Raw genomic sequence first — 18,259 nt, forward strand, 5'->3', positions numbered from 1 at the left:
AGGAAGTACGAAGAGACGACCGAGGATCGGAGGTTGATGCCAGCGAAGGTGAAGAAGCATCGGTGGGAAGAGATGAAGATGGGAGGTGTAGAAGAGGAAGGAAGGTAGAAGGGCAGACATGACGTATCGCGGTCTCACGTCATCCTGTCTTACGCGACGCTGTCCGTCAGGCAAACGAACTTCTGCCGCGTTGAGAATATACGAGCTCCTTCTCCTCGCTTCTCGACTTCATAAAAAATCGTTATCGCTAGCTCGTTCGCTCCCATGCCGCGACTAAGGCGACAAAGGCAACGGTGACGTTGACCTCTTGTTCTCTTTGAACCTTTAACCGATCGTCCAACTCACTCCGTTCCTTCTGACACGACTCGATTTCTAAATGACATCAAACGTAAGTTATACACGAGCGGGAACACGAGCAGGAGTTTTCATTTAACTCGGCAAATGACGCCTTATATAATTTAAACCTAAGAAAGAGGGAATCCGATCGTTCCCTGTTAATAACATCCTCGATCATAGTTTTTCCATCTGAGGCAGATTCACACGATTATTACGGCGGACGTCGCACATCGTTAAGCGACGCTACATAGTATAACTAGACGAATGGTCTAGTAGAAATGAGAAGAGCGGGGTTAGTTACGCGCAGAAGGGTGCAAGGGGTGTAAGCGGGGGAGGTGCGGGGTAAATGGTGGGACCGTTGGTGCAGAGTGAGTGAAAGAGAGAGAGAGAGAGAGAGAGAGAGAGCTATTGGCGGGACAGGGGAAGAGTCAGGGACGTAGGTAGTCATTATGTGGAGGGAGGTGACGTCACTGACGGTGACGGATGGCTACACGTCAGGCAAGTATAAACCCCATGGTACCCAATAAATTATTGCAACTATAAATTACTTCTGTGCTCACGATATAATGCTACGGCTACCGGTGAGTTCGTGGTGTGCGTAACGAAGAGGCTTGTACACGTGCGTCGCTCGCCATGCCATCGTTGTGTGCGTGTGGCCGAGCGAGTGAACGAACGAACGACGAACGACGAGCGAACGAACGAACGAATGAACGACGAACGAACGAACGAACGAACGAGCGAGCGAGCAAGCAAACGCGCGCGCGCGCACACACGACACGCTACGATCGCGAGGATGGCGGAGGTGGGGCGGGCAAACAAAGGTGGTACGATCCCAAGCTAACTAGGCTCTGTATGGGCATAGCTGAACCCCCTTCATATACAGAGTTTCCTCTTTCTCTTCGTATCTTTGCTCCCTTTCTATCTTTCACCGGCGTACTCGTCACCACCATCGACTCTCCTCTTCACATCCTCCTCCTCCTCCTCCTCCTCCTCCTCCTTCTCTTCTTCTTCTTTTTCTTCTTCTTCTTCTTCTTCTACTACTCTACGTAGTAGAGTTCCAAGCTAGTGTGTAACACCACAGAGCGCACACAAACGAGACTTACTCGATTTACGAACTCTTCTAACCGCACCGTATACTCTCTCTCTCTCTCTTTCTGTCTTTCTCTCTCTTTCTCTCCCTCTTCCTCTTTACTTCTCTTCTCGTACCGCCCCGTTGCCCGCTTCGTTTCCCGTTTTTATTCGCGTTATGGGAATATACGTTAAGCCGTTGGGCGAAAGCGAGGAGACAGGACGATTTACGGTGGCATTCCTGATGCCGCGAAAAAACTCTTTGCCTTTCCAAGCGGCGCGGCGTTGACGATTCGCGACGGGACTAATCGATTTCGCTTCGTTCGCATATTTCGTTTTGAATACCTGTTTCGTATAAACACCGTACATATTTCATGTGAATTGTCGATAAAAGACGACGACGATAACAACAACAACAACAACAACGACGACGATGACGACGACGATAACAACGACGAAGAAACGAATATCTTATTAATGACGAATATCCAGATGTTATATCGAACGTTAACGCGAAAAGCCGTTTAAATGGATCAGGTACTTACTTACTAAAGCAAGTTAGAGACCCTAGACGTTTTCATATCGTTTCTTTGTCGTTTCTGTTTCTCTGATATCGAAACACATTGAAATTATTTCTGTATTTATGCGTTATACGGTTACTTCAAATGCAACGTAACGAAAGGAGTCATCCGATTATATCGAATCGTGGCTATACTGTTAATCCGTCCTTGCTTAGCACTTTACGAGTATCGGCCTCATTATTTGTTCCGTAAGTAGATACGGTTATTTACTCGGACACGATAATCGAGTGGTCACGATGGAACCTAGTCATTCGAAACATCAATAATCGTGTTGATTTATATCGACGGTTTCTCTTCTATTCGGCACCTGTTATATATGATTTTTACCTCTAATATATACATACATATATACATATGTATACATACATACACACACACATATATCGTGTGAACAGAAAAGATAGTGCGAACCAACCGACAGCATTTTATCACGGCACAGTAAAACATAGTAGCTTGTAATCGAAGTTACGAAATCGTTACGGGATGAAAAGAATTATACACCTAGTTTGTAGTTACTTCTAAATTTCTTGTCGAATATTTGACGATCTACAAATTGGAATTTCCACTTTATTTTTTTTGGCTGCCGGTGACTGGTCGCGAGTATGACACATCCTACTGTAAATCACGTTGACTGATGCCGAACCCTGCTATGCAGCGATGGCGTACCAGCGGACGTTTTATTATAGCAATGTAAACAACTCTCGAAACAACGTAGAATATTTTAAATAGCATTTGTAGCATTATAGTTCCGTATCAGGCACGATAGGATCACATTCGACGACCTTCTTTTCAAATATTTTCATTTTATTCGCTACTTGAAAGCGATTAACCCGATGACATAGAAAGCATTAAATTTCAGTTAAACGGGCTAATAAAGAGTCCAAGAAACACACACAAGTTCGATACACAAATGGGAATAAAGTAGTAACGATGAAATAGAGAAAGAACGTTCGTCGACTTTCGTTGGACGAAATAATTTCTAACGTCGCAAGAAAAGAACTAGCAATCGATTCGAGGAAAAATTAGAAAAGTAGTAGTATAGTAACGACACTGGGCGATTCGTGCATAAGGAGAAAGCATAGTGGGAACCACTGCATAACATAATCCCAATACGTAATAAATATCAGTGCGCTTGGGTCTCGTTCGAGAGTATTGGTGCGTCTGTCTCTCATCCCGATGCCTTTGGGGGCCAGGAGCGGCGAGCGATGGGGCGGTCAGGGGGGGTTCAGAGGGAGGATATTATGGGCGAGCGAGTGAGTTATACGCCTTGCCGCATGTGTGTCGCATAAATCTGTTCCAAGCTCGGTCCCGGCCCCCTTACGACTACGCTGGAACTGCTCTGGCTTCGAGCGACGGCAAGTCGAGTGACTGACTGACTGCCACCTCCCAACCCCACCCCTCATCGTTGCTTCCCTTCGTCCTACGCTTCTTCCAGAACACAACTTTTTCCAAAACGATCGTCAGCGCGTTCCTTTCGTCGCGCTTCTTCTTCTTCTTCTTCTTCATCTTCTCCTTGTACTTCTTTTTCTTATTCCTCTTATTCATTTTTTTTTCTTCTTTATACGCGTATTTCCAGCCGTGAAAAGGACGAAGGCCACCAACCGACAGAACCGATCATAATTTTACTCTAATTCCATATAGTACGAATGCGTCCGAATTTTCTTTCTTCGAAGATATCGCGGTACGTTTATAGTGCCTTTTATAAAATTTTTAAGATCGTAACGCGCGAGATTGGATTTTTAAGTAGCCGTCTGGTGATCGATGAAAGTACGTCGAAGTAACAGATACGGGTGGCTCGTAAATCTTGTCATGTACCGCATTAGCATGACTATTTTTAGGCGGCTGTCCACCGATGAAGAGATATTTAATGGACTTCCGTAACGACGAAGGAGAGAGGAAATATTACGAGAATTAAACCGACGGAAAGATCTTTCGAAACGTCCGAGTATATTAAATTCATTGACGGTTGCTTTTCAAGTAATTTTAGAACGACGCGAGCTCTTCATTCCCAGTGAATCGACGCCATTACCGGTCGCTAAGACAAACCGAATACATTTCTCGAGAGTGGAAATAATTACGGAAGAGGTTATGGAAGAAAAATAGTAGTAACGGACATAGAAATCGGTTGAGACTTTTGCGCAAAGTTAACCGGCGCATCCGTGACGCACTTTACACGGACAGGATGGCGGATCGAAGCCCGCAGAGACAGGCAAATTAGAGGAGAACGGCGCGAGAGAGGAAGATTGAGTGGTGCACCTGTCCACCGCATCACCCATCCGTTACTTCAACGACAAGTCGATGTTTCTAATCCCTATTCACGCTAATCTGCCGGACGTACGTACGTAGCAAATACTTTATACGCTTGGCCAACGAATAGGAAAGATATTCGATTTTTACCGACTATGTACCGACGAGTTTACGAGTAGGTAATACACAAGCTTTTGATCATTATCTATTCGTAAAAGCTTTTACAATATCGATTCGAATAAATCGTTTCCGCAACTACAAAATATAATATCTAGATGTGGCAGATGCATATGGCATATTGTACGTATATAATATACATAAAGAAAGAGAAACAGAGAATAATATAGTAAGAATCGATAGAAATCTTTAAACTCGAAGGAATGTCAAGAGTAAGCAAAACGGAACGAATCGCGAGAGTAAAAAAAGATAAGACGGAAGTAGGAACATGATATCGAAACGAAAACGAAGTCGAAAAGATGACGACGACGACGACGACGACGAAGACGACGAAGACGACGACGATGGAAGAAACGTGGGGTAAGAGAATTGCCTCAGGGCCGAGAACAGTTTGAATGTCGGAGAGAGAAGATCGAAAAGTGCACCTGTCCTTCTGTACATCAACCGTCCGTCATCCGGAGGACGGATCGAGTCTGCCGCCATATTCTCCCTCCTCTCACTTTCTCTCTCTCTCTCTCTCTCTCTCTTTCTCTCACACTACTACTGCTTCTTAGTCTAGCCACTCGAGCGTACCACGTGGCAAAGCATTTATTTACGTTGACACAATATTTATTAGGACGGATCGGTGAGCCGGCCGTTCGCTCATTCGCGCTCGCGAGCACGTCGGCCTATTTCGGGATCTTCCTCTTCTTCTTGTTCTTCTTCATCCTCCTCTTCATCTTCTTTTTCTTTCTTCTCTTCCTTCTTCTCTTCTTCTTCTTCTTCTTCTTCTTCTTCTTCTTCTTCTTCTTCTTCTCGAACGAAACGAAAAGAGGATGTGCAGAAGCGACGGACGGCCGGCTCTTTTCGAGAGACATCCATTCGAGAGAAGACGGGATTAAGACGCGGACCGGTCACGCGCCTTATTTTCTCTACGTCCGTCACACCGCGAGCGGCCAGCCGCGAAGTATCCTCCTCCTCCTCCTCCTCCTCCTCCTCCTCCTCCTCCTTCTTATTCTTCTCTTTCTCCTTTTCCTTCTCCGTCTCCTTCTCTTCTGTGTGTTAAAGTATTTCGCGCGGAACGGATCGAAACGTCCGTAAGAACACACTCTCTCTCTCTCTCTCTCTCTCTCTCTTTCTCTCCTCCTCTCTCTTTCTGGTCTGACGCGATCCTCTAAAAAGGAAGTCGACGTGTACGTGTACGATTTTTCATTTGGTCTTTTTCTGTTTTCTTTCTCCTCTCTAAGTTTGTATTATTAGAGAGGAGGGGTAGAGGTCGACGTGGGGTGTGGCGGTTGAGTAGGAGGAGGAGGAGGAGGGGCGGAGGGGTATGAGGATGAGGATAAGGATGAGGAGAAAAAAAGGGAGGAGAAAGAGGGTTGGTAAGAAATTGTACATTGGCACAGACGTTCGCGTATTAAGGAAACACTTATGTGATGGACGGGCATACAGGAAGGCGAAAGATTCTTAACTTCTGTGCGGCTTCGCGAGAGATAGATAGAGAGAGAGAGAAAAGAGAAGAGAGAAAGAAAGAAAGAAGAGAAAGAGACAGGGAGGGAGTAGAGAGTAAGAGAGAGAGAGAGAGAGAGAGAGAGAGAGAGAAAGCGAATATGACACAGTCAGTGTAAACGCAACGATAACCGGACGGATCGACACCAGCTGCTCCGTGTTTGTTGTCGGTTCTATAAATAGAGCGTACTGCTCGTTCTCTCTCTCTCTCTCTCTCTCTCTCTATCTCTCTTTCTCTCTCTCTCTCTCTCTCTCTCTCTCTCTCTCTCTCTCTCTCTCTCTTTCGCGCCCGTTCGCGTACCCGCGCGCGCGGGCAAACAGCGGCGTTTGTCGGCTCTCTCTTCCTCTCTCGTCGGACGTTTCACCCTTTCTCCTCGCTCTTTCTCGACTTGAGAGACGTTACTTCGCTGACAATTATTGTTGTCACGGGCCGTGCACCGGCAGTCTGTAACAGGACTGACACTTCGAAAGGCAGCGTGACGGAAAGTGCAAGAAAGAGCTGTGGAAGGAGGACAAGGAGGAGAAGGAGGAGGAGGAAGAGGTGGAGGAGAAGGACGAAGAGAAAGAGGAACTGAAGAAAGCACGAGACAGAGAAAGAGAGAAAGAGAGAAAGAGAGAGGAGTGGAGTGACGGATATCGTGATGAAGGCGTCCTCCTGTCACCTCCTCTCTCTTTCTGTCCCTCACAGTGCCATCCACGCTTCTACGGCTTCTCTCGTTCGGTGCCGCGTCCGGTTCGGGACGTTCGTCGAACGTTCCAAAGCCGAACGGCTACCAAAGAACGAGGGGAAGCGTGAGGTACTGTTGACGTCTCGTCTATCGCGAGATCGTTCTTCCCCTCTTCGAGAATAGACAAATCCGAGAAGAGCTCCCTCATCTTCTTTCCCTTTCATCCGTCTACGTACATAAACTTTGTTAAATTCCATGACCATACGTCGAAAGTATTGATTTATCTTCTCTAATATAAATCTTCTTTATTCTACATTTATAAACATTATATATATATTTGTTATTATTATTAATTGTCTATATATATATATATATATATATATATATATATATATATATCGAAGATTCTTTCTTCATATCTTAATTTAAAAGCAATGTTCTCATTAATCAAAATATATCATTGATCGCGTCCGCGTCAACTTCCGTAAGAATCATTAGAAACGAGTAGACACTTAACTAAGAGAGAAACGAGTTTTGCGGATTTTGCCTTCCTAAGGAGCAACGAAGGCATCAGCATCAATATCAGGGACCGAGCACCATGCTCGGTAGTGGCAGCAGGAGCCAGGAGCAGGAACGACGGCAGTCCCGCATCGATCATCACTGTCGCCTGTTGCGCGATCTGACCGACGGACGAACAGACGAACGGATAGACGGACGCATGGACGCACGGTTGGACGGACGGACGGACGGACGGACGAACGGACGAACGGTCTTACCGGACGTGTACCGTCCATCCATCATCCAGTCGTCGTACCTGCATCGGTCTCTCGCATCGGCTGCTTGCATCTTCGCGGCTTGCTTACGTGTATAGGTGTTGTACGTGCACGTTGTGTGCATTAATACCATTCGACGAAGAACGCGCGAGACTATTAACCCGATTGCCTTCTATATACCTCTCACTCCCTACCACCCAATCACCAAAGAGATACCGCGCTTCCGTCTCTCTCTCTCTCTCTCTCTCTCTCTCTCTTTCTCTCTCTCCCTCTCTCTCTCACACATACTCGCACACTCATATACTCATTCACTCTTTCTCTCTCTCTCCATCTCTATCTATCTTTCTCTTTCTCTCTCCTTCGTTTTGTTCTTTCTTTATCTTTCTTACTTTTCCTCAACCTCTCCGCAACCCGATGATGCTGTATAGTTAATTATACCTCTTCTCACGAAATGCGAAAGGCTACGAAACAGACACAGAGGTAGATTATTAAGTGACGCGGATCTTGCGACCGACGAAGTGAACATTCTTTTGGCACGTTTTGAATGATACTTTTTCGAATACCGAGAGAATTGTCGTACGATCCTCCGAGAAATAAGTGACACGATGCGATGTATATAAAACGTTCGCTTTACTATTCGTTTTTTACTTTTTCTTTTTCCTTTTATCCTTTTTCTCTCCTTCGAAAGATTTTTTTCTTTTCCTTTTGTCTTTTCTTGTATTTCTTTTTCTTTATTATTATTATTATTATTATTATTATTATTATTATTATTATTATTATTATTATTATTATTATTATTATTATTATTATTATTATTATTATTATTATTGTCATCATTGTTATCACGATTGTAGGATAACGGAATAATTATTCTTCTTTGGTTCGCGATCTGCGCCCAGTACGCTCTTATTTACGACGTCCTAAAGCATCTAGGAGAAGGGGATAAGCCGTCTTTACATTGTGAGGCAAAGACATTAAGAGCGTCGTTAAAGCGTCACGTGTTTTTTTTTTCCTTTTCTTTCACGCTCCGCCTAATGCATCGATTTATAATTCCCGCCATATATCTAAACGTATTAGCTAGTTATTAAAGCGAGAATGCATTAAGGGGGACACGCTAAACGGCCAACGCGCTAACGTTATCCGAGAACCGCGCAAATATTAGTATTCACTGACAATTTGAATTCGCTTATGATAAAAGGTATTAACTAGGAGTCTATGACTAATAACCGGTTTTACGAATCGATCGGAATTCCTTTCTTTATTTCATCGTTGTTATCGTTAACGAGAATCGTTAAGTTGCAAGTCCGACATTGTTCGTGCCAAAAATTCGAAAATAAAATTGGAAGATGGATACGCCGTTCTCACTCGTCCATCCCTCTTCGAACTAGGAACGACAAACGTAGTCCGAATATTTATTACCGTAATAAACAACGAATTACGGTAGAGAGCCGCAAACGGAAACGTGTCGTCGTCGTCGTCGTCGTCGTCGTCGTTGTAGTAATCGTAGTCTTCGTACTCGTTGCTGTGGAACGACGCGCGGCAGGTATAAAGTACACGTTTTCGCGTGTGCACGAGTTATTTTAAAGTTTTCAATCCCGCACGTCCCACTGTACTACATCTACAAAATTAATCGTGACGTTCGAGATCTCTCGAGAATCGAGAATATCCCTCTCGATACGAACGAATGCACTAACGCGTTTTAACGTAATACCGAGAAAATAATAAAGGAATCACTTGCGGACTATCGTTTTTCGACTGGTTACTATGAATTATTTTCCGTTAGCCGAGAACATTTGCATGACATTCTCATTGTAAGTGGTACGGGTTTTGTATATGTGAAAGTGAGAGAAAGAGAAAGAGAGAGGTGAAATAGAGAGGTGGAAGAGAGAAAATGTCACTAAAATACGAACATTAATAAAGCGTACAAGCGTTTGAGCGGTCGCGGTGTATCTTGCCAATCTGCCAAGCGCTGTTCTCACGAGAAACGCAAGAGCTTTTGCGTCGCCGGGGCTCCTGTCCATCACTCACCGTCATCCTGACATTTCTGTCGCTCCGTCATCTCCCACTTTTACGTCGTCGTCTTCGTCGTCGTCCTCGTCGTCGTAGTCGTCGTCGTAGTCGTAGTCGTAGACGTAGTCGTCGTTCTCTCGTTGTATCTCTCTCTCTCTCTCTCTCTCTCTCTCTCTCTCTCTCTCTCTCTCTCGCATCTTCCTTTCACTTCGTCTCTCTTACTCTCTCCTGCTCTCACTCTCATCTCTCGCGGTTTTCTCAGGCCTCCTCAAAGCAAGAGCAATACAGAACGATGCTACTACGCCTTTGGCGCGAACTCGTGACGTTTTGTCCCCTCTCATCCTTCTATTCTTTCCCCCTTCTCACTTTCTCTCTCTCTCTCTCTCCCTCTCTTCTTCCTCTCTATATCTGTCTCTCTCGACATACCGAAATAAATTAATCGAGCAGAGTTTTTTCTTTAGAGTTTCTTTGGCCGCATTTCATACATCGCATTGCAGTCGAGCGTGTAAGCATTCTCTCTTTCTCTCTCTCTCTCTCTCTCTTACGAATCTATCCTTGATGAGAACAAAAGGACGTTGGCTCGACTAATTGGCCAAACGTTTTGCCGATCATTCCGGATTGCTTTTTATCGATCGATCGTGGAGGAATAGGTATAAGAAAGTAATTCTTGTTCGACGCGTCTCCCTTTCCTTTCCTTTCCATTCCTCTTTCTTTCTCTCTCTCTCTCTCTCTCTCTCTCTCTCTCTCTCTCTCGCACCCTTGATCGAAAGACACGCGATAATTTATCGGGAAATGGTGGGACGCGAGAGTACACCCTCAAGCTTTCACTACGAAGAATATTTTTCGACATTAGAGGAGAATTTCTTGGTAGGCGTACTACATGCGACGTTTCTCGGATACACGGTAGTCGTACCGAACGAAATGAAAAGCATCGGACGGAGCTCTTGCGGATTCCGCCACGTAATATTCCCGCGACTTTGTTACCAAGAGAAACGACAATTTCGTAGAGCAGAGCCATCGGGCCCAGGAAATCCAAGATCTCGAAGCTGGGTATTTCGAGTTGTGACTCGAGCGAAAGCTAGAAAGAGAGAAAGAGAGACAAAAGAAGAGAGAGATAGAAAGAGAGAAAGAGAAAGAGAGAGAAAGAGAGAGAGTAGAAGGGAGATTTCAAGTGTACGCAGGAAAGGCGGTGGCAGCAGGGAGAAAGCAATCGGGCGGCGCGGATTCAGGCTTTTCACAGCCCTTGTCGATCGCGCGAGATTGAACGAGGCGTGTCCAAGTGCCGCGACTTCGGAATATCCGTATAGAAAATTGAAGTAGAGAGAATGCTCTTTTCCCAACCGATCTCCGGATCTGAAACTTTTTCTTCTTCTTCTTCTTCTTGTTCTTGTTCTTCTTTCTTATTCTTCTTCTTTTTCGTCCGCGGTGGCACTTCTGTCGATCGCTTTTTAAACGGCTAACTCGGTGCCGATTCCTTCTCTTTCTCTTTCGAATTGTTTCAATTAGGATCTAACGTAAAAACTTTCTCATCTTATTTCCCCGATACGATGGAGAAAAATATTTCGTTACGTTGATATCTTCGATGCTATAAAACAAACGAGAAGAACAAGGAGAAAAGAGAAAATTAAAAACAAAAAAATCTCTGCGAACGTCAACGCGAAACAAGGAAAGCGAATAAACACGAATTTAATTACATTGGGCGCGTTAAAGAAATCAAAAATGGCTACCCACGTGAGTAAGTCGTACGATCGAGAGATGTTTTATTTTACGCGTTACGAGATACGTACATACATAAATATATACATACATACATGCATGCATGCATAGTTACATACGTCGGAGAGAAACATTCGAGGTGGGACGTGGGTTTGATCTAGCACGATGCGCCACGTTCGAGAAGAGCCTGAAAATAAGAAGCAAACGAAAGAGACAGAAAGAACATTCGACAGGCTGATGGAGTGAGTGTTGACTTAGGATAACAGTCGCCTCATCAGTCAATCAGTCAGGTAGACTACGGTAGGTAGGTACTCCGTCTTCGGCTCCGAAGCCTGTCCTCCTGTTCCGTTTACGTCCTCCCGAACGATCGCCTAAATGAATCACGAATCCGACCACCTGACGTTTCAAGAGGACGCTTGGACGCCCGGCCAAGCCTCCTCTTAAGCAAAACGAATGAAAAATACAAAAATGAATCGTAAAGATTTTTCATCGGCTATCACGGCTTTCATTTATTATAAAGCAGTTTACGAACTTCCTTCTGTAGATTTGCTTTCAACGAAGAAAAAGAAATGACGGAGATCGAATCACCGTCGTCGTTTCATGCCTCGCGTTTGTATAGTGCATGAAGAGAAGCAGAAGAAAAATAAAGTGAAAAGAAATGAAAGCAGAATGCGAACATACGATTCAGGAAAATCATGAAATGGCGCTGGTCGAGCAATTTTCTCTCTCTCTCTCTCTTTCTCTCTCTCTCTCTCTCTCTCTCTCTCTCTCGTTCGGTACATCTTGGCGTAGCTGTAGCTCTGGGTTTCGAGAGGCGCTCGCTTCGAGAGGAAGAAGTGCCCAGGGAGAATGAGAGGAAAGACGGATGGAGGGAGGAGGGACGCGTGGAGGAAGGAGAACGGATTCACCCGTCAGTCACTCTCTGGCAGACCGCGAGAGAATCACAATGCAGAGCCTCTCTCGTCTCTCTCTCTTCGTTCTCCTCCTCATTCTCATCCTCATCCTCGTCCTTCTGTCCGCCCGTCCGTCCATCCGTCCGTTCGTTCGTCCGTCCATCCGTCCGTCCGTCTGTCTGTCTGTCTGTCTGCCTGTCCGTCCATCCGTTCGTCTCTTCGTCTGCCTCCTGTCACTCTCCTCGCCAGCCTCCCGACGGTTCTCGCATCAGAAATTCATCTCCTCTCCTGTCCTCCTCCAGTCTCCTTTTGTTCCATCTCTGCCGCGGCCGCTGCGCCGCCGGCTTATTATGTATTGTTTTATTGCCGGCTTTTAAGCTAACTTCGATCCGTTTATTCGCAAATTTCATTTCTATGACTGACTCTTCCTATGATCCCTATTTATTCCCATCTCTACTCCACCTACCCCTCCTCCTTTCATCTTTATCTTTTCATTCATTCTCATCTCCGTTATCATCAAACGTAGTTCTGCTTGAAATCTGAGAAAGAGTGTCTCTGACACTATCACGAACGAAAAGACGTGAGAATGACACGAGGAAGGATACGATGACGCTTAAAGATTCGACGAAATCAAACCAAAGAGTCTTTCGAGTTTTATCCGTGCAGATAACAATAATAAAGGACAGAGATGAAATTCTTCTATGCCTCCATGCATGGTCGCTCGCTCAAGACTACGAACAAATAACAAACGAATTTAATTTCGTTCTCGTAATAGAATCTCATGAGAGTGATTCGGTATCAAGATTACTCGGGGGAAACCGATGATTCTTATTTCATTTTATTTATTTCCTACCTACGGTTAAGCAATTTTCAAAGGTATCGAAATTTATTTTCGATGTACGAATCTTTCCGAATAACGCGTGTTTTCCATAGGAGGAAAGTCGATTTATCTCTTTTATCTTCTCAAAAGTTTATCGTTAAATAATCCCGCTTTCGATAAGGTGCCTAGCAAATAATTAAACATTACTCTCTTCTCGGCAGCCGTCATAAATTTAACCGAGTGCGAAAGTATGACTACGCTAGTGAGTCTAATTACCGTTAAATGAAACTGATTTAGCACTTTCGAAGGTCGCATAAATCAAGGCGTCGTGCAATGTACACTACTGCGTGCTTTTAAACGCGTTAAAGTATATTTCTTGGTCATCTCTGTGATTTACGTATACGCTAAGGAGAATACATCCTGAGGAATCCACTTGCCGGACACTTTGAGATTTCTCAAATCTCTCAAATATTACAGAGGAACCTTTTCCTTAAGGAATACTTTGAGTTATCACCTGATTAAATAAACATTTTGTTTATATTTTCGGGCAGATAATTTCGAAGCTTTCATCGTCATCGTCTGAGATCGATTGTATAAAATTGGTGACATCTACTGAAAAACTGTTAAAGAAACCAATTTTCCGATATTTTTCTTGATAGGAAAATGAAACGTGTATCGATCCTTTTAAATTTAAACCGACAAAATAGGTACTATTCTAGATACAAAAATATTTTCAAGTATGATCCAGATACGTTCGACGAGATATAAAAAGAGAGAAAGAAACGGAAGGAAAAAAGAAAGAAAGAAAAAAAGAAAGATAGAAAGAAAGAGAAACTTTAGCGTCCATCGTGCTACGAATGGAAGGGAAAACGTTGATAGTTTGAACAAGGTTACTGGCAATTAGCAAAGGTACGATCGGGTCTCCATGACTCGTGAGCGTGACTATCGTCGGTTGCTGAGAACTCGCGGCGAAGAGAGTTAGATCGCGGTATCGCGAACACCATGGATACTCAACCGGGTAAGCAGTTAACCAGTTTCACATAGCAACATGTGTTGCACGCGTATGTAGCTACTCGGCTATCTGTGTAGTCGAGTTCGTAGCACATGTTCCTTCGGAAGATGGACAGAGGAAAAGGCTACGAGAGGAATAGTGAAAATAAAAGGAGGCGGACGAGAGAGGACAGCTACGAAGCAGCAACGTTTGCGTGACGCTATGAGGAGCGAATAAGATGGAGAAACTACCTTGTAAAGGCGATAGGCGAAAAAGGAAAGAAGATATATATATGTGTGTGTGTGTATGTATATATATATGTGTGTGTATGTCCGTACGTACGAAGCGTTAAAGCAAGTAAAATGGAACTCAAGAAAAAACAAAATATAAAAAGAGACAAATTTTACAGAAAAGAGCAAGCCGAACCGATAAGACTAATTATTGTTTCTTACAGTTTTAATGTAAATCAATGTTAGATAAAAAATTGTATGACGTTAACATAGATTAAAAGATGTTCGTTCGTAGAAGAATGAAGAGCAGAGAGAAAGAGAAAGAGAAAGAGAGAGAGAGAGAGAGAGGAAACGTTAAAAAGCGAAAAAAGAAAAAAGGCTTAAAGCTTCATACGTATGTACTAATGTAAGTACTAGCTGGCAGCGAGGTACCAGCAGCTGAAGTAGCCGCGAGGACAGGAGGAACGGATATCGTACGGCAACATCTTCTCGAGTGTCAGGGCTGCGGCCGCTTTTAAACTCGGTACGCCACGTTCCCGTCGTATCTTTCCTTGCACCGCGCCGGTATATGCAACCAACCCCCCGTGCACCTTGTTAGCGGCCTGCCAATAGGACCCGCACGACGTTCCTTCGTGCAACATTTGCATCCTCTTCTCGGTAGTTGCCGTGACCTTGACCATAACTGGATATATTTATGCGATCGTCCAAGTAAATATATGTATATACAGTATTCGCAGTTATCAATGAACAATTTTTTCATTTTACGATTTACAACAAGATATTACAGCAAGACGATCAAGAGATTCGTCAATTTTTTCTCGCATAAGAGAATATTTAAATGATTCATTGTTATTAAAAGATGGATGCTTTCATTGAAGTCTCTCGTCCAGGACGAAGGGAAAGATTTGACCGACTATGATCGAGAGAGATATAAAGAGTAAAAAAAAGAAGTGACGCGAATGACATTGCCGAAATAATAATGGAAAATGATGAAAGGAAAAGAGTAAGGAGAAATACAGAGGACCGAGAAAGGAAGAAGCGAGAAGAAGCGAGGAAGGAAGAAAGGTAGACGAGCGTACATACGAGCGAAGCAAGTCGAGAGGGTAAAAGAAGAGACGATATTCGAAGCGGGCGGGGCTGTCTGCCGGTGGTCCGCCCGCTCGTTCTTTCTCTCTCTCTCTCTCTCTCTCTCTCTCTCTTTCGCTCTCTTGCAAGTTCTCGCATTCCCCTCCCCGCAACATGCTTGAAACCGAGCGATCCTCAGGGTCCTCCTTTTATCTCTTCTCGTCGTCGTCCTCGTCTTCTTCGTCGTCCTCGTCGTTGTCGTCGTGCTTGTCTCTTCTCTCTCTCTCTCTCTTTCTCTCTCTCTCCTTTTTTTTTGTAGCCCCCCGTTCGTTTCTCTCACTCTCACGAGTAGGATCTCGAAACCGTGCGGTGCTTCCACGAGCAAGAGTCGTCCTCGGTCGCGTTGCCTTCTCGAAGGGCCGCTCTGGGAGAGAGACAATGGACAATGGGGACATAAATCTGCGTAATTAGTTGCCGATGCTCCTACGGATCAATGTGCGATCTCCTTTCTTCTCCCTCTTCCGTGGCCCATCCGCGAACAAACGATCGTTTGGTTGGTCAGTCGGCAAAGTAGGACGGTGCTCCTGGTTTGTCCCCACCCCCTCTCTACATCGGGGAGGTGTGCTGCCGTTGACTATCTTCCGCCTCCCCGTACCTTTCTACTCATCCTCTTCTTCTCTTACGCTCTCGTACGAGTACCAGAAGAGATCGCCACCGACGACACTCCCTTCCTGGAGGTGGACACGCCGTTCTCAAGATGGCGGTCTTCCGAGGGTTCTACCGATAAAGAGAAAGAGATAGAGAGAGCGAGAGAGACAGAAGGAAAGAGCTTCAAGACCGCATCTTTGCTCGTTGTCCGTCTCCTGTTCGACGCTCCATTGCTTCTACTATTATATATATTATACTCCAGTCTTACCTCCATCTTGAATAATAAACCCCTGAAAAACGTTCGCTATTTGACAATATTTCGTTATCCAACGAATCGAATGTTAATCACGATTAATATCGGGGAAAGAAACACGGGAATGAAATTGTACGAGTTTGTGGGCCACCGTCTCCAGACTCTCTAAGATTCGTCGATTCTCTTCTAAAAGGAAATGATTTGATTAAAACTCATAATGCAAATGACGGAAGTTCTCTCTCCCGATTCACAATGGTACAGTGTCATAGTCGACGACGTATCCAACGTTCTCATCGTAGAGTACGGTAGATGTCGACGACGCCATCGCTGTCGCCGTCGTAGTCGTCGTTGGCAGCGGCGCCGTCGCGAAAGGCTGATAAATGAACCGATAGTGCCATTGTGTTACTCGCCATCTGCACCTTTATATCACTCCTGGGTACTTAGCTCCGTCATTTCTGAGCGTCTTCTCTCTACCGGGTCGCATGCTCTCTGCCCCCTCCTTTCTCCTTCTATCGTACTTAATCACCTCGTGCCCGATGCTTTAGATGATAGAAAGTCCTACTTCACTGTTTCCAACGGCGTTTCTGTCACGGATGGCTGCAGTCGATGGAACCGCGATATCGAAGATTTCAGCCTGCGGATATATATTCTATAAATTATCAAAACCTGAAACGATTTCTCTGCCAATCCTACGATGGTAATTGATAAAAAAAAAAAAAAAGAAGAAAGAATAAAAGAGAAAAAGAAAAAAAGAAAAAAAGATAGACTTTCTTCCCGACGATTCGAAATAGAAATTCTGATATTTTCTAAAATCGTTCTGATTCGTTCTCTGGGTTTTGCTTCAAACGAAATTTACCTGCAACGATAAACGTGTTGATCAATAACCCCGTTATTAACGTTAATTAATAAACATGATAAATTAATTAAGATAGTATTAGATGATCTTAGAAAATATTTGTTTGATAATGTCTAACGTAAAGCCCGACATAATCAAAAAGCGAATTTTTATTTGTTTCGCAGGGGAGGACGGCGTCGAAGGCTCAGGGCCTGGCACGGACCTCCAGGGCGAAGAGGGCGATTGCGTCGACGAGGATGGCCCCGTCAGCCCTAGCGAGAGAGGTTGCGCACCTGCGGCCAAAGAAGACGAAGATGGCGAGGCGAGCGACGAGGAGGATGACGAGGAAGCATCGCCTCCCACGCCACCACCCGCTTCTGCTTCCGCGAGATTGAACCCTACCATCTTGAGGGATACCGGACCACCTGACAGGTATTCAAGTTGCTCGTTATATCACATGACGCGTCAATCATATTCGAGTCAACGGAACAATTATTTTTCCTAATATAAATAGTATATCTGTTAGGTGAAATGACGAAATAACGAATACTTCGTCGTATTTACGAAGATATCTGATTAATAATTAAATCGATATTTAATAATGAATTACGTTAGTTCGATCGATACGATACATCTTTGACACTGGCTTGATTTAAACCAACTGTCTTCTCTGTGTCCTCTTTTAAGGTCACTCCATAAACATATTCCAATGTCTGACACGTATTGGCAACTTTTTCAACAACAAATAGTTCCTTCTTTTTTTAACATACAAATCCGTGCACTCGTGATCTTTTAATTGCGGCAAATGAAAAAATTACATCACGCTCTATATCTCCTACCGAAGGTAAGGATATAGTTGAACGGTGACAATAGATCGTATATTTGATGACTTTTCAATTGCTTCCAGTTAGTCGTAAAGTTGTCGAAGAAATAGGCTTTGTAGAATACAAATCAAACAACATCGGACATAAACACATACGACTTATATGAAATCCGTTTCGTACTGAAGCTCTTTAGCAACTATTTAGTCGTTCAGTGCGCGCGTACCAAAAGATAAAAGTAACTTTTAAGTGATCAAACTATTTAATCGACCATCGTAAAAGTTGCCAGTGCGCCACGGCTAGTCTTAGTGTATGATACGCTATTTACAAAGGCTATCAGCGAAGCACATTCGAGCCTCGTGTCGATATCAAAGCTTCCTTGAACCTCCTTAGACGAACCAGCTTAAAATAAACATTCGACCGAGCAAGTCGCTACGAGAAATTAGTACGTATGTATATAGTTCCGCGAGATTACATATCAGTAATATGAATTTTGATCGTTCTCGGATACGTCACTGTATCGAAGAAACAACGTCACTACTTTATCAAACGAAAGTAACACTCGTGGGACATTCTCTCCGAGTAAACCTGGTCACGCAAGAAATAAAACGTTTCTTCAGCGTACGCACGTACATACAT

The 18,259-nt window shown here is 44.1% G+C and overlaps 1 protein-coding gene across 8 annotated transcripts in view; it reads left to right on the top strand.

Moving 5' to 3' along the window:
- Positions 1–18,259, top strand: part of LOC127071605 (protein tiptop) — a 141,797-nt gene that overhangs the window by 114,047 nt on the left and 9,491 nt on the right. For all 8 annotated transcript variants that reach the window (XM_051011080.1, XM_051011078.1, XM_051011084.1 and 5 more), the window contains one exon: positions 16,985–17,231. In XM_051011080.1, coding sequence (XP_050867037.1) covers positions 16,985–17,231 — 247 coding nt within the window. The remainder of the gene's footprint in view (positions 1–16,984; positions 17,232–18,259) is intronic.

The sequence above is a fragment of the Vespula vulgaris genome, chromosome 22, assembly GCF_905475345.1.
Source record: "Vespula vulgaris chromosome 22, iyVesVulg1.1, whole genome shotgun sequence".
NCBI classification, from domain to species: domain Eukaryota; kingdom Metazoa; phylum Arthropoda; class Insecta; order Hymenoptera; family Vespidae; genus Vespula; species Vespula vulgaris.